Genomic DNA, 20,754 nt, shown 5'->3' on the forward strand with positions numbered 1-20,754 from the left:
ATAAATGTTCATATTTACTAGATCTGGTAGAAAGGATCAGAAGGGGGTGTAAGTGTGCGTTATGGGGCCTCTTTCTGTTTAAGTATATTTTGGTATTCATTTTAATGGCTAAAGATGAATAAAATACTACTTCTTCACTCTGCTCTCTCTATACAGTCTCCTCCCCCCAGTACCCTCAGCTCGCCTTGTCCCACCAAGCCTTCTCTCATGGCCTTCTGTGTTTCTCCGCAGTGGTGTCGGGCGGAACTGGGGCTGGGCCTCGGCGGGCAGCAGCATCCTGGCTGAGTTCGGTACCCTGCACATGGAGTTTGTACACCTTAGCTACCTGAGCGGAGACCCTGTGTACTACAATAAGGTAAGGGCAGCGTGGTCGCACCGGGGTGGAGAGTACGGGCAAGTGTGCCCCCGTGTGTGCCAGTCCACATGCGTGTCCATGTGTGCCACCACTCAGTGATGTCTCGAGATACTTTCCCAGTCCTGGTTCGGTGTCTGCTGCCTGGTGGTGAGGAGTGACTGAGGTATGCTTCTCTTAGGGGAGGCTGGATGGTCATGGCTCAGGGTGGAGGATGCAGGGTATGTGTGTGTCCCCGTGTGTGCCTGTCCACATGCCTGTCCATGTGTGCCACCTCTCAGTGATGTCACGAGATGCTTCCCCAGTCCTGGTTCGGTGACTGCTGCCTGGTGTTGAGTGACTGAGGTATGCTTCTCTTAGGGGAGGCTGGAGGGTCAAGGCTCAGGGTGGAGGATGCAGGGTATGTGTGTGTCCCCGCGTGTGCCCGTCCACATGCCTGTCCATGTCTGGCACCTCTCAGTGATGTCTCAAGATACTTCCCCTGTCTCGTTCAGCGTGTGCTGCCTGGTGTTGAGTGACTGACGTATGCTTCTCTTAGGGGAGGCTGGAGTGTCATGGGTCAGCGAGAAGAGATGGGAGAGCAGCTTTCTCCATTAGTCAGCGAGACCTAGAGAAGCCCCCACTGCCAGGAAAGATGACCTCCACGTAGAGGGAGACCTCCTTTCTGGATTACAAATGAAGGGGACACCTGTGTTTTGATCTCACCCTTCTAAACACCTTCAGCGATGCTTTGGGAAAGCGAGGCGATGGTGTACCCGCCAGTTACAAAGCCTTGAGTGCCCTAGTACTCTAAGGACCTTGATGACAATAAGCGATCCATTCACAGACGGGTCCGAAAATGAAAGAAACAGAACTCGGAGGACCTCTTGATTGTGGAGTTCCACTGCTCAGACAGCTCATCACATCGACCAACGCAAGACACTTACTAGCACCGTCATGAAGCTGCCAGCAGAAGCAGAACGCTTCTCAGGACAGTCAAGCGCTGGATCAACCCCCTCGCCAGACCCAGCTATTCCTTACTCTACAGAAGTGTGCAAAGCCATCACCCTCTTTTTCACTGAAAAGATACAGGAGATTCGATAGCACATCGACGATACCAAACGTCCGTCACTTCTTGTGCCCTCCCCTCCCATGCAATCTCCCGATAGTCAGCCTCCTCGGTCTCTGATCTGGCTGAGACACTGGAGTCCCTCAGCGCCACTTCTTTTGAAGATGTCTTACCATCGCCCTTCATCAGGGCTCCCTCTGGGGACGCTCTCGAACCCCTGCTTTTCATTGTTCACGCCTCTCACTCAGGGCATCTCCCCAGAAGCTCTCAAGAGGTGAGTTCATCCCACTTTTAAGGAGACCTGCACCAGACCCTGATGACCTCGCAAGCTTCCGGACGATCGATCATCTACCATTCATCGGCAAGAGCATTGGAAACGCAGTGTATATTCAACACATCAGTTCCAACCAACTCCTGCACGACCCCCAGTCTGGCTTCAGATGATGCTGCAGCGCAGAGACCTCTACCTTGCGCATCGTAGACTGTGCACTCTTGATCGCAGATTAAGATGACCTGTGCCTCCTGGTATTGGTGGACCTCTCCGGTGCCTTGGACACAGTGACCATCGAACCTTTATACACACCCTTGAGCAGTGTATGGGATACATAGATTATGTCCTTCATCTGTTCTCATTCTACCTTTCCAGCCGGCTTCAGTCTGTTCTCATTGGCACCTCCAGGTCATAAAAGATTCCATCGCATGTGGAGTCCCCCAGGGGTCCATAATGTCTCCGGTCACCTTCAACCTTCATACGGAGCTGCTTGGTTCTCTGTTCACGTCATACAAATGCGCCATCCTCGACAAAATGTCCCTAAGTACCGAGTGTTCGCACACTTTATAAAAGCATAATGCTTAATTACAAAACTAGGTGTGGCCCCCAATAATATTCTGGCCGGCCATATACACTCTGGGCTATGGCTGATCCAGAATGGGTAAAGTCTGAGACACACCTCACACAAAGGCTCAAAGGAAGCCTTTGGTGGAGCTGAATATACTAAAGGCGAAGACTTTGAGCCCTGCAGAATAAATGAATGAATGAATGAAACACGTTTATAGAGCGCACGGCTACTCAGCAAGAGTGTCCCGGTGCGAATGGTATCAAACTAACAAACCTGACACACACGCCTGGCACCGAAAGAGCCTTGTTTTGAGAAGCTTCTTAAATGCCGCCAGGTCAGCCGTAGATCTGAGAGAAGCCGGGAGTTGGTTCCACCGTTGAGCTCCCAGCCACCCAAAAGATCTGCCCCCACCCGGGCAAGGCGTACTGTGGGGGCGCAGGCCGGGCCCATGAAGGACGACCTCCGGGATCTGGCAGTCAAGTAGGGGCTGACTCTTGCCCTGAGGTAGCGAGCGCCCTTACTGTGGAGGGCTTCGGAGAACATTACCAGGGCCTTAAAGTTGATCCTTTTACTCATAGGAAGCCAGTGCAATGCCTTCAGATGTGGGGTCCTGTTAGTCCTGGGCTTCAGCCTAAGGACCAGTCTGACCGCGGCATTCTGAACCACTTGAAGGCGCTGGAGGAGATAGCCTGGAAGGCCAGGTAGAGGATGTTAGTGTAGTCCAGTCTGGAACTAACCAGAGCCTGGACCAGGGTTTTCCTGGTGTCGAGTGAGAGAAGAGGTAGAAACATTCTGAACATACATACCATGCCACAGCAGATGCGCACTAGGGACTGGATTTGGGGTCTCATAGAGAGAGCATATTGTCAATGTAGATGCTGAGGGTTGATGCTGAGGTTCTTAACCGTAGATTGGGCTGAGAGGGGCGGGGGCATCTCCTCCGGCCACCATTGTCTCCAGTCGACCACAGATGAAGAGCCAAAAAAGACAATTTCAGATTTCTCGTAATTACATTTGAGTTGATTCCTATTGAGCCAGTGAAACACCGTCAAACTCCTCCCTTCTCAAAGGTCAAAATCAGCGGTGTATCATCGGCATATGAGATTATTTTGGCCCCACAAGCTTCCGCGAGAGATGCGAGGGGCCACATGTAAAGGTTGAAGAGAGTAGGGCTTCGAAGAGAGCCCTGAGGGACCACCACTTTCAGAGTGGGCATTGGGGAAGCTGAAGGGGGCACCTACATTTCCTGGCTTCTGTCCTCAAGAAAGGCGGCTAGCCATGAGAGCGCGGATCCACCGATGCCAATATCTCATAACCGCTCCAGGAGCCTGTCATGTGGGACCGTATCGAAGACCTCTGATAATAGCTCTGCCGCCCTGGTCAAGCTTGTCCTCGATGTGCGTGGTAACCTCCAACAGAGCCGTCTCCGTACTATAATTAGCCCTGAAGCCAGATTGATTGATGTGTAGGAGATTATGACGCTCAGCATAGTCTGAAATTACTCTATTCACAAGCTTCTCCAGCGCCTTAGAAAGAGAAGGTAGAAGAGAGATGGGCCTGTAATTACCAAGCACCTTCGGATCAGCAGAAGGCTTTCTAAGGAGCGGAAGGATCTCCGCATGCTTCTAGATGGAAGGTGCGAGGCCCATGGAAAGAGAACAGTTCATCACCTTAGCTTGGAAGAAGTGTCCTGCAACACAAGACTATACCTGGAAGACATAACCCACCTCTCTGAACCTCCCACGAGGAGGCAGCCGGCCAACAACAGCCTAATAAGACCGGAGGAGAGGGAATAGATCATTATCCCGTCAGGCATACCCCTACCAGGCTCAAGTCTGGAGGGACCCCGGTGCACCACCAGACAGACATGAAAGGCAGCTCACTGAACCCACCAGGGGGCAGCAACCAAGCAAAGACAGTCTAATAGGACTGGAGGAGATGTTATGCATCATTATCCCACCAGGGATGCTACTGCCCAGGCACCAAGACTGATGCTCCAATGATTCTAAGGTGGAGATCTGCTGAAGTGCCTGCACCCCACAGGCCAGCTCCGGAGACATCCCCAGGCTCTGCAAGCCTGACCCTGGAGGCCTCCGAGACCCTTGCACTCTACTCATGTACCCACCTCCAGGTGGGTGGGCCCACTGTCTCGCCCGGGTAGACTGCACGTGCCATACACTTTTGAACCCGATCGATCCACATGCCATGTACAGCTATAGGATACTGGCCATTCCCCACTCATGCAGATCTTCCAGCTCAGGCATGTAGCAGAGGAAGGGCTGTGGAGTGAGATCTATACATCTGTACATTGTGTCTGACTGACAGCATGTATCAGTGTGTGTGAGGGCTGTGGTGTGAGATGTGGCTGTCTGCAGTCTAAGCTCTCACAGACCAGACACTCAACAGTGCTAAAGAGGTTAGGCTTTGGTGTGAGATGTGTCTGTAGTCTAAGGTCTCACAGATCAGACACAGCACTGCTGTATGAGAGAGGACTGCGGTGTCTGTAGTCTAAGCTCTCACAGATATGACACATCACAGCTGTATGAGAGAGGACTGTGGTGTCTGTAGTCTAAGCTCTCACAGATCAGACACAGCACTGCTGTATGACAGAGGACTGCGGTGTCTAGTCTAAGGTCTCACAGATCAGACACAGCACTGCTGTATGAGAGAGAACTGTGGTGTCTGTAGTCTAAGCTCTCACAGATCAGACACAGCACTGCCGTATGAGAGAGAACTGTGGTGTCTGTAGTATAAGCTCTCACAGATCAGACACAGCACTGCTGTATGAGGGCGGACTGCGGTGTCTGTAGTATAAGCTCTCACAGATATGACACGGCACTGCTGTATGAGAGAGGACTGCGGTGTCAGTAGTCTAAGCTCTCACAGATATGACACAGCACTGCTGTATGAGAGAGGACTGCGGTGTCTGTAGTCTAAGGTCTCACAGATCAGACACAGTTCTGCTGAATGAGAGAGGACTGCGGTGTCTGTAGTCTAAGGTCTCACAGATCAGACACAGCACTGCTGTATGAGAGAGGACTGCGGTGTCTGTAGTCTAAGGTCTCACAGATCAGACACAGCACTGCCGTATGAGAGAGAACTGAGGTGTTTGTAGTATAAGCTCTCACAGATCAGACACAGCACTGCTGTATGAGGGAGGACTGCGGTGTCTGTAGTATAAGCTCTCACAGATATGACACAGCACTGCTGTTTGAGAGAGGACTGCGGTGTCAGTAGTCTAAGCTCTCACAGATATGACACAGCACTGCTGTATGAGAGAGGACTGCGGTGTCTGTAGTCTAAGGTCTCACAGATCAGACACAGCACTGCCGTATGAGAGAGAACTGTGGTGTCTGTAGTATAAGCTCTCACAGATCAGACACAGCACTGCTGTATGAGAGAGGACTGCGGTGTCTGTAGTATAAGCTCTCACAGATATGACACAGCACTGCTGTATGAGAGAGGACTGCGGTGTCTGTAGTCTAAGGCCTCACAGACCATACACAGCACTGATGTATATGAGAGGACTGCGGTGTCTGTAGTCTAAGCTCTCACAGATATGACACAGCACTGCTGTATGAGAGATGACTGCGGTGTCTGTAGTCTAAGCTCTCACAGATATGACACAGCACTGCTGTATGAGAGAGGACTGCGGTGTCTGTAGTCTAAGCTCTCACAGATTAGACACAGCACTGCTGTATGAGAGAGGACTGCGGTGTCTGTAGTCTAAGGTCTCACAGATTAGACACAGCACTGCTGTATGAGAGAGGACTACGGTGTCTGTAGTCTTAAGGTCTCACAGATCAGACACAGCACTGCTGTATGAGAGAGGACTGTGGTGTCTGTAGTCTAAGGTCTCACAGATCAGACACAGCACTGCTGTATCAGAGAGGACTGCGATGTCTGTAGTCTAAGCTCTCACAGATCAGACACAGCACTGCTGTATCAGAGAGGACTGCGGTGTCTGTAGTCTAAGCTCTTACAGATATGACACAGCACTGCTGTATGAGAGAGGACTGCGGTGTCTGTAGTCTAAGGTCTCACAGATCAGACACAGCACTGCTGTATGAGAGAGGACTGCGGTGTCTGTAGTCTAAGGTCTCACAGATCAGACACAGCACTGCTGTATGAGAGAGGACTGCGGTGTCTGTAGTCTAAGGTCTCACAGATCAGACACAGCACTGCTGTATGAGAGAGGACTGCGGTGTCTGTAGTCTAAGCTCTCACAGATCAGACACAGCACTGCTGTATGAGAGAGGACTGCGGTGTCTGTAGTCTAAGGTCTCACAGATCAGACACAGCACTGCTGTATGAGAGAGGACTGCGGTGTCTGTAGTCTAAGGTCTCACAGATCAGACACAGCACTGCTGTATGAGAGAGGACTGCGGTGTCTGTAGTCTAAGGTCTCACAGATCAGACACAGCACTGCTGTATGAGAGAGGACTGCGGTGTCTGTAGTCTAAGGTCTCACAGATCAGACACAGCACTGCTGTATGAGAGAGGACTGCGGTGTCTGTAGTCTAAGGTCTCACAGATCAGACACAGCACTGCCGTATGAGAGAGAACTGAGGTGTTTGTAGTATAAGCTCTCACAGATCAGACACAGCACTGCTGTATGAGGGAGGACTGCGGTGTCTGTAGTATAAGCTCTCACAGATATGACACAGCACTGCTGTTTGAGAGAGGACTGCGGTGTCAGTAGTCTAAGCTCTCACAGATATGACACAGCACTGCTGTATGAGAGAGGACTGCGGTGTCTGTAGTCTAAGGTCTCACAGATCAGACACAGCACTGCTGTATGAGAGAGGACTGCGGTGTCTGTAGTCTAAGGTGTCACAGATCAGACACAGCACTGCTGTCTGAGAGAGGACTGCGGTGTCTGTAGTCTAAGGTCTCACAGATATGACACAGCACTGCCATATGAGATAGGACTGCGGTGCCTGTAGTCTAATGTCTCACAGATCAGACACAGCACTGCTGTATGAGAGAGGACTGCGGTGTCTGTAGTCTAAGCTCTCACAGATCAGACACAGCACTGCTGAATGAGAGAGGACTGCGGTGTCTGTAGTCTAAGGTCTCACAGATCAGACACAGCACTGCTGTATGAGAGAGGACTGCGGTGTCTGTAGTCTAAGGTCTCACAGATCAGACACAGCACTGCTGTATGAGAGAGGACTGTGGTGTCTGTAGTCTAAGCTCTCACAGATCAGACACAGCACTGCTGTATGAGAGAGGACTGCGGTGTCTGTAGTCTAAGGTCTCACAGATCAGACACAGCACTGCTGTATGAGAGAGGACTGCGGTGTCTGTAGTCTAAGGTCTCACAGATATGACACCGCACTGCTGTATGAGAGAGGACTGCAGTGTCTGTAGTCTAAGGTCTCACAGATCAGACACAGCACTGCTGTATGAGAGAGGACTGCGGTGTCTGTAGTCTAAGCTGTCACAGATATGACACAGCACTGCTGTATGAGAGAGGACTGCGGTGTCTGTAGTCTAAGCTCTCACAGATCAGTCACAGCACTGCTGTATGAGAGAGTACTGCGGTGTCTGTAGTCTAAGCTCTCACAGATATGACACAGCACTGCTGTATGAGAGAGGACTGCGGTGTCTGTAGTCTAAGCTCTCACAGATATGACACAGCACTGCCGTATGAGAGAGGACTGCGGTGTCTGTAGTCTAATGTCTCACAGATCAGACACAGCACTGCTGTATGAGAGAGGACTGCGGTGTCTGTAGTCTAACCTCTCACAGATCAGACACAGCACTGCTGTATGAGAGAGGACTGCGGTGTCTGTAGTCTAAGGTCTCACAGATCAGACAATGCACTGCTGTATGAGAGAGGACTGCGGTGTCTGTAGTCTAATGTCTCACAGATCAGACACAGCACTGCTGTATGAGAGAGGACTGCGGTGTCTGTAGTCTAAGCTCTCACAGATATGACACAGCACTGCTGTATGAGAGAGGACTGCGGTGTCTGTAGTCTAAGGTCTCACAGATCAGACACAGCGCTGCTGTATGAGAGAGGACTGCGGTGTCTGTAGTCTAAGGTCTCACAGATCAGACACAGCACTGCTGTATGAGAGAGGACTGCGGTGTCTGTAGTCTAAGGTCTCACAGATCAGACACAGCACTGCTGTATGAGAGAGGACTGCGGTGTCTGTAGTCTAAGCTCTCACAGATCAGACACAGCACTGCTGTATGAGAGAGGACTGCGGTGTCTGTAGTCTAATCTCTCACAGATCAGACACAGCACTGCTGTATGAGAGAGGACTGCGGTGTCTGTAGTCTAAGGTCTCACAGATCAGACACAGCACTGCTGTATGAGAGAGGACTGTGGTGTCTGTAGTCTAAGGTCTCACAGATCAGACACAGCACTGCCGTATGAGAGAGAACTGAGGTGTCTGTAGTATAAGCTCTCACAGATCAGACACAGCACTGCTGTATGAGGGAGGACTGCGGTGTCTGTAGTATAAGCTCTCACAGATATGACACAGCACTGCTGTTTGAGAGAGGTCTGCGGTGTCAGTAGTCTAAGCTCTCACAGATATGACACAGCACTGCTGTATGAGAGAGGACTGCGGTGTCTGTAGTCTAAGGTCTCACAGATCAGACACAGCGCTGCTGTATGAGAGAGGACTGCGGTGTCTGTAGTCTAAGGTCTCACAGATCAGACACAGCACTGCTGTATGAGAGAGGACTGCGGTGTCTGTAGTCTAAGGTCTCACAGATCAGACACAGCACTGCTGTATGAGAGAGGACTGCGGTGTCTGTAGTCTAAGCTCTCACGGATCAGACACAGCACTGCTGTATGAGAGAGGACTGCGGTGTCTGTAGTCTAATCTCTCACAGATCAGACACAGCACTGCTGTATGAGAGAGGACTGCGGTGTCTGTAGTCTAAGGTCTCACAGATCAGACAGAGCACTGCTGTATGAGAGAGGACTGTGGTGTCTGTAGTCTAAGGTCTCACAGATCAGACACAGCACTGCCGTATGAGAGAGAACTGAGGTGTCTGTAGTATAAGCTCTCACAGATCAGACACAGCACTGCTGTATGAGGGAGGACTGCGGTGTCTGTAGTATAAGCTCTCACAGATATGACACAGCACTGCTGTTTGAGAGAGGTCTGCGGTGTCAGTAGTCTAAGCTCTCACAGATATGACACAGCACTGCTGTATGAGAGAGGACTGCGGTGTCTGTAGTCTAAGGTCTCACAGATCAGACACAGCACTGCTGTATGAGAGAGGACTGCGGTGTCTGTAGTCTAAGGTGTCACAGATCAGACACATCACTGCTGTATGAGAGAGGACTGCGGTGTCTGTAGTCTAAGCTCTCACAGATATGACACAGCACTGCTGTCTGAGAGAGGACTGCGGTGTCTGTAGTCTAAGGTCTCACAGATATGACACAGCACTGCCGTATGAGATAGGACTGCGGTGTCTGTAGTCTAATGTCTCACAGATCAGACACAGCACTGCTGTATGAGAGAGAACTGCGGTGTCTGTAGTCTAAGCTCTCACAGATCAGACACAGCACTGCTGAATGAGAGAGGACTGCGGTGTCTGTAGTCTAAGGTCTCACAGATCAGACACAGCACTGCTGTATGAGAGAGGACTGCGGTGTCTGTAGTCTAAGGTCTCACAGATCAGACACAGCACTGCTGTATGAGAGAGGACTGTGGTGTCTGTAGTCTAAGCTCTCACAGATCAGACACAGCACTGCTGTATGAGAGAGGACTGCGGTGTCTGTAGTCTAAGGTCTCACAGATCATACACAGCACTGCTGTATGAGAGAGGACTGCGGTGTCTGTAGTCTAAGGTCTCACAGATCAGACACAGCACTGCTGTATGAGAGAGGACTGCGGTGTCTGTAGTCTAAGCTCTCACAGATATGACACCGCACTGCTGTATGAGAGAGGACTGCGGTGTCTGTAGTCTAAGGTCTCACAGATCAGACACAGCACTGCTGTATGAGAGAGGACTGCGGTGTCTGTAGTCTAAGCTCTCACAGATATGACACAGCACTGCTGTATGAGAGAGGACTGCAGTGTCTGTAGTCTAAGGTCTCACAGATCAGACACAGCACTGCTGTATGAGAGAGGACTGCGGTGTCTGTAGTCTAAGCTGTCACAGATATGACACAGCACTGCTGTATGAGAGAGGACTGCGGTGTCTGTAGTCTAAGCTCTCACAGATCAGACACAGCACTGCTGTATGAGAGAGTACTGCGGTGTCTGTAGTCTCAGCTCTCACAGATATGACACAGCACTGCTGTATGAGAGAGGACTGCGGTGTCTGTTAGAAAAGGTAGATGGACCGGGAGGGCCGGCCGGGGTCAGGGGGAGAGGTCTCCGGGGAGAGCCGTCTCCAGCGATCGTACAGACAAGTAACTTCCCCCCCACAGACAGATATCACACACGGATAAGGTTCAGTGTTCTTTATAGGCACTTATTTAAGATACGGTAGAATGGTACAAGGAGGTCTGGACTCAGGGGTCCCCTCGATTAGAGTCTCGTAAGGTAGGGAAGGGGGTAGCGGGTCAGTCTATTTACCAATCAGGTAGTTCGGATGAGATGATGATGAGCTCACAATCCTCGAGCTTGGTGGTTAGGTGGTACGGTCCGCGGCAGCGCCAGCAGGTCCCGGTGAGGATGGTCGATACAGCGGGCCGCGGCAGCGCCAGCAGGTCCCCGGAAGGTGTACGGTCCGCGGCAGCGCCAGCAGGTCCCGGTGAGGATGGTCGTTACAACGGGCCGCGGCAGCGCCAGCAGGTCCCAGGAAGATGAAGGTTGCAGAAGGCCGCGGCAGCGCCAGCAGGCAGGACGATGGTTCACAAGAGCGGGCTACGGCAGCGCCAGTAGACCGTCAGGGTTGAGTTCACTCGGTGTCTCTCGACTCCAGGATACAACTGCCTTCCTGCTCCGGAGCTGCCTCAGTTATAGGGCTGGTGCCCTTTGATGTCCGGACCCTCGCACTTGGAGGTCGGGGGGTCCGGGATGAAGGTGTCCAGACACCCAGCAGGGGGTGGAGCCAGTGCCTGGGGGGCTGGGGGCGATCGGCACCTGGCGGGGGAGAGCCCTTGACACTTCGTTCTCCCATTGACCTGCCAAGTGGTCCGCTCACCTCCTGGGTGGATAGTGGTGCCGGGATGTCGGGGCCGGCCAGGCCCGGGGTTAGGGTCGAGGGGAGGCCATGCGGCCGCGTGGTGCAGGGCCCAAGATGGCGGCTTGACCCGGCCGGGGAAGCCGGTGGGGCTGGACCCCGTGATGAGTAGGGGTCCGAGGGCAGAGGGTCCGTCGGGAGACGGAGTACAGGTGCTTGTCGCGGGGATATGCCAGGTGGGCCGGAGTTCGGGCCCTGTCGAGCGGGGAGGGAGCAAGCCGTCTGTGAGGCCTGTCCAACAGTGTCTGTAGTCTAAGGTCTCACAGATCAGACACAGCACTGCTGTATGAGAGAGAACTGTGGTGTCTGTAGTCTAAGCTCTCACAGATCAGACACAGCACTGCTGTATGAGAGAGGACTGCGGTGTCTGTAGTCTAAGGTCTCACAGATCATACACAGCACTGCTGTATGAGAGGACTGCGGTGTCTGCAGTTTAAGCTCTCACAGATATGACACAGCACTGCTGTATGGGAGAGGACTGCGGTGTCTGTAGTCTAAGGTCTCACAGATATGACACAGCACTGCTGAATGAGAGAGGACTGCGGTGTCTGTAGTCTAAGGTCTCACAGATCAGACACAGCACTGCTGTATGAGAGAGGACTGCGGTGTCTGTAGTCTAAGGTCTCACAGATCAGACACAGCACTGCTGTATGAGAGAGGGCTGCGGTGTCTGTAGTCTAAGGTCTCACAGATCAGACACAGCACTGCTGTATGAGAGAGGACTGCGGTGTCTGTAGTCTAAGGTCTCACAGATCAGACACAGCACTGCTGTATGAGAGAGGACTGCGGTGGCTGTAGTCTAAGGTCTCACAGATCAGACACAGCACTGCTGTATGAGAGAGGACTGCGGTGTCTGTAGTCTAAGGTCTCACAGACCATACACAGCACTGATGTATGAGAGAGGACTGCGGTGTCTGTAGCCTAAGCTGTCACAGACCAGGCAAGCAGCTGTGCTGTATGAGGGAGGCCTGTGGTGTGAGAGGTGTCCCCCTGCGCACCAGTAGGCAGCATCACTTTGCTCCGTGTGCCATCCTTGGCATCAGCTGTGCCAAAAGTGACATTTGCAGGCGCCCCCCAGGCACGCTGATGTTGTTTCTTTTGTTTCCGTGCCAGCCAGTACAGATCCCGGATGAGCTACCCCTTAGTAATTTTTTTAATAGGTTTTTTCGACGTTTTGACGAAGTTTTACGGTCTTACCTCCTGGTGTGTCAGAAATGTCATCTAGGAAGACTGGCTTCAAGCACTTTGGTGCCTGCCACCAACAAATGTCGGTGACAGACCCCCCTCTTGTTTGCCTCTGGTGCCTCGGACGGGACCATGACCGAAGGCCTGCTCCGACTGCCGCGCTATTCTCCCGAAGGCCTTGAGGTAGTGATCCCTCAGCCTTCTGGTGGCTCAGCGTGTGATGCCTCGACAGTCGAGGTCACGGTCGAGAGGAGGGACTTGGGAGTAGTCGTGGAACCCAAGGTCGTCATCGCACTCCAAGTGGACGAGCCATTCAGGTAAGTTGAAGTCCCACAAGAAGAAGAAGTCGAAGCGTGCTTCAACTTCACCTCGTCCGTCAGCTGATGAAAAAGGAAGCATCACCACTGGAGGCCTGGCCCAGCGGAGAGCAAGCTCCAGGGCCGACTGAGCACCTCCGCGAGCTTATGGGAGCCAATGTGACCCCGCCCAACTTAGAGAATGTTATGAGGCCATTCACCTCATATTTGGGCAGGCCTTTCCCACCAGCATGCCTTCGGGTCTGTAGGATCGCGAGGCATCCCTTCTGGATTCACGCCGGTGGCTCTGGCACCAGTAGAGCATCAGGGATACACAGATGGATCTGGACTGGCGCGGCTTGTGCCAACCCGACCTTCCCCAGCACTGGTCCCAAGTCTGACGCTCCTGACGCCGCCATCCCCATCCTCAGCTCCGACACTGAGCCGAAGGGTCGTCATCTGACATTGGCTCTGGCGCTGACTGGAGCCATGCCATCCAGGCTGGAGCCTGAGCCCTATTCTTATGGATTAGGACTCAGGGAGGAATGGGAGGGGTCACTGAACCCTGAGTAAAAACAGCTTTATGATGAAGGAAATATGGACTGGTGTGGAGATGCTGGCATGCTTTCTCCCCCTACCATGGGTATGGAAAAGGGAGCGTCCTTCGCTCTGGTGTTGCGGGGGCGGCTGGGGTCCTTGATCTTAGTCTACCCTCAGTGGCAGTCAAGATGAATGTCTTGATGGAGGTGCTTCATCCGGGAGTGTCCCCCCCTCAGAACCACTACTCCCATTCAGCAAAGCCCTCACAGACTTCCTACTTGGGATCTTGTCGAAGGCCAACACAGGGGCTCCTGTGAATAGGAGGATTGCCTGCCACCACCGCCCCGCTCCAGGGGACCCAAATTATGTGCCATGGTCTGTAAAATCCCCCGCTGACCTCTGTGTGCCTTGGAAACCTTCTCCTTGGCTGCTTCTACCTCGGTGGACCCGATGGTCAGCAGATCAGTTTACCGAACAGATGGCGTCACTGCCCGCAGGCTGCAGGGAAGGGGCTCTTCCACTCCAAGAGAGATGCTGGCTGGTTGAAGGAGTGCTGGAAGCCCTCCCAAGGCTGTAGGAGGAAGCACAGCTGATGGAAGAGTGGGGTATTTGCACTTGTCGGAACAGCAGCAGGCAGGCAGGGTTTGGAGCCAGTTCCGGAGCTCGTCCACAGTTCTTGCGTTTTTGGCTCTTCTTGGTCGTTCTTCTGTTACCAGTAGACAAATCTGAGTTCCTGGTTTCAGGGGGACCCCTAAATACTGAATTTAGGAGTGCTTAGAGGAGTGTAAGTCAGTAGCCAATGGGCTACTTACCTATGGGGTGACTACACCGTCTGTATGACCACTTCCTGCTAGGTGGGCATAAAACTTTCCCACAGTTTCTAAGATCACTAAAACCAAAATGGTAAAACTATGTTTTACCCCCCCCCCCCCCCCCACACCCACGCCGACACCCAAAAAGGCTTCGGTCACGCCTTCGCCTCCGGGCCTAAGCAAGACCAGAGACACTGCTTCACACACCCCACCTTCGGGCCCGGTGAAGAAGCCAAGTAAGCCTTCCGGCGGCTCGGGCTCGAGCCAGCCTACCAGCGGTGCCGAGAAACACACTTCGGCACCGAAAGAGGAACCGGCCTCGACACCGAGCTCCGCACCGAAGCCCTCGGGGTCGAAATCCAGCTCTTTGGTACCGACGTCATCTTCGGTACCGACCAAACGACACAAGGCCACCGGCACCGACACTTCCAAGCCGAAGCCCATCACAGCGCTGACCATGAGACCGGAGGTTCCCAAGCCGGGTTCTAAGCAACAAACCGGCACAGAAAAACCTAAAAAGACATCGGCCCCGACGCCTTCGGCGCCGAAGGATCAAATAACCTCACCAGAACTATTTACACCGGATCCCTTGCAAAAAACTCTCACCAAGGATCCAAAAACTGAACATTTAACACTCTCTACCAAAAAGAGACGTTTGGAGAAGCCTGCTCCGCCTCCAGCTCCAAAGAGGAAGGACTCTGCTACCTCTCCGTTCAGAAAACCTTCCCCTCCCCCTCCACCTCCTCCTCCTTCCCCACCTCCACCCCCTCCGCCCTCTCCACCCCCACCTCATCGTTCTTCGACCCCGTCTCCAGACGATGATGATCAGGGGGACCCATATCATGATATAGGGGATGTGCCACAGAACCCCACCCCTACAGGATCCCCAGACCCATGGGACAATTACAATATTCCAGATATCCCCAACGTCCCACAAGGTGATCTTTACCCTTCTAGGTCATCTCCACCAGAAGATTCATTAGGGTTCAACCATCTTCTGCAAAGGGCGGCACATTATCACAGGGTGGCCTTGCATACCGACCCCGTGGAGGAAGATTTCCTTCTAGACACATTTGATACCGCACATAGGTCCACCTCCATACTGCCCATGCTCAAAGGAGTGGTAAAGCATGCGCCAGACGTTTTTAAGGACCCAGTTAGAGCCAGGGTCATTAACCCACGTATTGAAAAAAAAATACAAACCTGCTCCCTCAGATCCCTCCTACATCAGAGGACCAGCGCCACTAGATTCTTTAGTAGTATCTACTGCACGTAAAATGGCAAATTCACAAGCGTCAGGTGATGCACCACCACCTGACAAAGAATCAAAACTACTAGATGCATCAGGCAAACGCACAGCATCCCAGGCAGCCAACATATGGCGTATAGCAAACACTCAGGCACTACTGGCCAGATTTGACAGGGCTCATTATGACGAGTTAGAAAGCATAATGCACCATCTCCCTGAAAAATATAAAGCTAGGGCCAACGAGTTAATTCAGGAGGGGAAAACAATCACAAATACCTCCATACGTTGTGCCCTAGATGCAGCAGACACAGGGCCATCAACACCAACGTCCTTCTCCGGTTTAAACCAGAAGTACAAGCCTCCATCCTTAACCATCCCTTTGACCAGGAACATCTATTTGGGCCAAAGGTGGATGAGGCCTTAGAAAAAATGAAAAAAGACACGGATACCGCAAAATCAATGGGGGCCATACAGTCACACCCGCCCAGACGCTCCTTTCGCCGCTCCTCCTTTCGTAGTACATCCAGAGGCTACTCCTCAGACACAGCGTCCACATCATATAAATCCCCTACTCAGACCACCTTTACAAAAGGTTACCAAGGAGGCGGCTACAGGGGTAACAACAACAAGGGCAGAGGCAAAACAAACAACGCCCGTTCTGCCACACCTCCTACCCAATGACTTCCCCCCGCTCCCCCCAGACCATTCCACTCCGGTCGGGGGCAGACTCCAAAATTTCCTTCGTGTCTGGGCGACCATCACCTCAGACAAATGGGTGACCCAAATAATTCGGTCAGGCTACTGCCTAGAACTAACATCTACCCCCCCAAACATTCCACCCAGGCATCTCCCAATGTCACAAGAACATTCAAAATTACTAAAGCAGGAGGTAATCTCCCTCCTACAAAAACAGGCAATAGAACACGTTCCTGTCAATCAACAAAATATGGGGGTCTACTCCCTATATTTTCTCATACCAAAAAGGGACGAGACTCTACGACCTATTCTAGATCTCCGGCCCCTAAACACATACATACACTCAGACCATTTTCATATGGTAACGCTTCAGCAGGTACTTCCGCTCCTCTCCCAAAACGACTTCCTCACCACTCTAGACTTGAAAGACGCATACTTCCACATTCCAGTGCACCATGCTCACAGAAAGTACCTCAGATTTGTAGTGGACGGACAACACTACCAATTCAAAGTGCTCCCGTTCGGAGTCACAACAGCACCACGGGTATTCACCAAGTGCCTGGCAGTGGTGGCGTCACACTTGAGAAGACAGCACATTCACGTCTTCCCATATTTAGACGATTGGCTGATAAAAGCCACTTTATACAATCAGTGTGTACAACACACCTCCACCACAATCGAACTACTTCACCAACTAGGCATCACGGTGAACCACCAAAAGTCCCAGCTACAACCATCCCACATAAAACAATACCTCGGTGCCACCATAGACACCTCAAAAGCGATAGCCTACCCCAATCTGGCCAGGATTGCAAGCATTCAGGCTTTACGACAAAAATTCATACATCAACACTCCCTTCCAGCACGAGTGTTCATGCAACTAATAGGGATGATGGCCTCTTGCATTTTCATAGTGCCCCACGCAAGACTCCAGATGCGTCCCCTCCAAGAGTGCTTAGCGCTCCAGTGGAACCAGGCCCAGGGGCAACTGACAGATCTGGTGTTGGTGGACGGTCGCATCCATCGCTCTCTGCAGTGGTGGAACACCACAAACCTTTCCAAAGGTCGACCGTTCCTGGACCCGGTTCCCCAGATAATACTAACAACGGACGCATCGCTCTCCGGCTGGGGAGCATCTATTACACCTCACAGTGCAGGGCACATGGACGCCGCAACAAAAGTTACTCCATATCAACCATCTGGAGTTACTAGCAATCTCTCTAGCCCTAAAATCTTTTCAAACACAGATTTCAGGCAAGGCAGTCCTCATTCGCACAGACAACATGACGGCCATGTATTACATTAAAAAACAAGGCGGCACACACTCTCCACAGCTCTCTCAACTAGCACAGAGCATATGGAGATGGGCAATTCTCCACAAAATCTTTCTCCTAGCTCAACATGTCCCAGGAGTCCAAAACACCGTGGCAGATCTGCTCAGCAGACAGACGCAACAAATCCACGAGTGGGAACTTCACCCACAGGTTCTTCATCCGTTCTTTCAAATGTGGGGGCATCCACAGATAGACCTCTTTGCCACCCACGAAAACACAAAATGCCCAAGCTTCGCCGCCAGATATCCACACCCATTGTCCAAAGGCAATGCGATATGGATGAACTGGTCAGGCAAATTTGCGTACGCTTTTCCGCCTCTCCCAATCATTCCACCAGTGGTGCGAAAGCTACAACAGCACTCCCTCACACTAATCCTAGTAGCTCCAATGTGGGCCAGACAACCGTGGTACACCACGCTGCTGGAACTCTCGGTAGTACCGCATCAAAAATTACACCTCTCTCCACACCTCTTAACCCAGAACCATGGAGAGATCAGGCACCCGGACCCAGCTCAGCTCAACCTTGCGATCTGGCTCTTGAAATCCTAGAATTCGGTTATCTAAATCTTCCCCCTGACTGCATGAACGTCATTAAAGAAGCTAGACGACCTATCACTAGAGCGTGCTACGCCGCCAAGTGGAAACGTTTTGTTGTTTATTGCCATAACAACACCATCGATCCCCTAGATGTGTCCATTCAACACATCATAGGCTACTTACTCCACCTACAAAGGTGTAATCTAGCCTATACGTCCATTTGGCCCAATTGCAGCTTACTTACAAAACAGGTAACATCTATCACTCTTTAGAGTACCTGCCATTAAAGCCTTCATGGAAGGCCTGAAAAGAATAATTCCCCCCAGAGTACCACCCTCACCTGTGTGGAACTTAAATATCGTTCTCACAAGTCTAATGGGGCCTCCCATCGAACCTTTGGACAAATGCGAACTACAATTCCTAACATGAAAAACAGCTTTCCTTGTAGCCATCACTTCCCTTAGAAGGGTCAGTGAGATACAAGCACTTACCATACAAGAACCTTTTCTTCAAATGCACCATTACAAGGTGGTTCTCCGTACCAACTCAAAATTCCGACCTAAAGTCATTTCCCCTTTTCACCTAAACCAATCTGTAGAACTACCAGTATTTTCTTGCAACCACAGACAGTTGCAGAAAGGGCTCTGCACACGCTAGATGTCAAATGAGCCTTACTCTACTACATCGAGAGAACACAACCTTTCCGCAAGACCAAACAACTGTTTGTCTCTTTCTCTCCACCACTCAAGGGCAACCCCATCTCCAAGTCGGGGATAGCTAGGTGGATTGTAAAATGCATCCAGATTTGCTACCACAAAGCAAAACGAACGCTATCCGTTCCCCCTAAAGCCCATTCTACACGAAAGATAGGGGCTTCCATGGCATTTTTAGGGAACATCCCATTAGATGATATCTGCAAAGCAGCTACATGGTCAACACCGCACACTTTCACCAAACACTATTGTGTAGATGTGCAAACTAAGCAACAAGCTAGTGTGGGCCAGGCTGTACTCAAAACATTATTTCAAACCACTGCAACAGATACCGGTGGTCGCCGCTAAGGTTGGGAACTGCTATATAGTCTATGCAAAAGTGTGTAATCTGCAGCTCATATGCCTCGAACGGAATATGCTACTTACCAGTATGCATCTGTTCTTTTTTGTTGTTCTCCTCAGGTAGCCCACCTTAGGGTTGTAGCTAGCCTGACAGGTGAACACACCTTCTGACTAGTTAAATTCCCTGCCTGTCCTGGTGCCAAATGGGCCTCGGGGTAGAGGATGGCATTCCCATGTCTGGAGTGAGCCGGGGTTGCATACCAAAGGCGACAGGGGCTTTAGAGCCCCTCGCGTTGATATGCTAAATCACTAGCCATTCTGCTGGAGGAGGTGTGAACACCTTCCTCCGCAGCAGGCATTGTTTCTGATCTCTGAGAGCGCAGACTCTCGCCTGCAGGGTGTCAGAAACTCATCTGTGGTGGCAGGCTGGATGATACCAGTCAGCCAGGACACTAGATACTGGTAGGTTTTCAGGAGGCGCCTCTTAGGTGCCCTGTGGGTGCGTCATATTAAATCTAGTACTGGCAACAGTACAGATTTATTAAGACACGGTGTTGGATGCCAAACATCACAGGTGTCAGTGAAGCCATAATGTATCTGGTGAACTCGTAATGACCAGTGCCAGTACATATACTCAAGATGGATTACCTGTGCACTTGTAATATCTAGTAATTGAACTATGCAGCACAGGGGCATATCTGCCCCCTCAGGTATGCCCTCAGATGTAGTATAATGCACTCTGCATTAGGGCTGTAGGCCGGACGTACATGTATTGCATGCAGTGTCAGTGGGCATGGCACACATGATGTGTACCACTGTAGAATGCTGGCTCTCCACATAGTGCACTAAAACATAGTACACTGTGCAGAGTCCACTGCTACACAGATATGTAAACACAGGCAAAAGTAGATAATACTGACACTCTATTTGAAGTTAGTGTGTGCGAGCAGTTTGGCTTATCAGAGGGTAGTGCTGAGCATTTGTTGTTCTCACAGAGGCAATAAATGACTGTGAGAAGTTGGCCTGGCATATGCTGGTCACTAGTTATAGTGGCACCTTGCACCAGTCCAATTCGACTCTTGGTAGATAGGTTTAAGACAACCTTTTAAAGAAAGCTATCCTAGTGGTAGCTGTGGAGAGCAGCCTTCAGGCTAAGCCTCAGAGGAATGTAAAGCAGCTTGTTTACCTTATAATCTCTTGAATTACTAAATGAAAAGGACACCACACAGGTATATATATCAAATATATATGTATTTATTTCTAGATACACTCTACTAATCTATTTATGAGATGAGAACCCAGATACACATTCAAATGTCAACACTTCTCAATAAATTAAGCACAAATATGGCTGTAGCCCTAGGGGCGTACCAGACCATATACTAAACAAATGGGTTAACAAACTCGACTTGCAAAATGAAAAGGCCTAGGGCCTTGGGAATCGTTGGGGCTTCACTTCTGCAGTGTTAGCAGGTAAGTAATCAGCCCACGGGAGATGCGTGCAGTGTCTAAACACAGCCGCGGGTTTCCTATTGGTTTCAATGGCGTAAGTCGCGGTTTGTATTTTAAGGTTTTAGGGCACTTCGGAGAAGTCGACAAGCAAGCCACTTACAGGGTAAGTATTTCGAGGGCCAACACACACTTGGGCA

General features: G+C 51.3%; 1 protein-coding gene across 2 annotated transcripts in view; it reads left to right on the forward strand.

Moving 5' to 3' along the window:
- The window catches only part of MAN1A2 (mannosidase alpha class 1A member 2), a 541,780-nt gene that overhangs the window by 337,064 nt on the left and 183,962 nt on the right, over positions 1-20,754 (forward strand). For both annotated transcript variants that reach the window (XM_085620701.1, XM_085620700.1), the window contains exon 7: positions 232-355. In XM_085620701.1, the coding sequence (XP_085476827.1) occupies positions 232-355 (124 nt within the window). The remainder of the gene's footprint in view (positions 1-231; positions 356-20,754) is intronic.

The sequence above is a fragment of the Triturus cristatus genome, chromosome 8, assembly GCF_964204655.1.
Source record: "Triturus cristatus chromosome 8, aTriCri1.1, whole genome shotgun sequence".
Classification (NCBI taxonomy): Eukaryota; Metazoa; Chordata; class Amphibia; order Caudata; family Salamandridae; genus Triturus; species Triturus cristatus.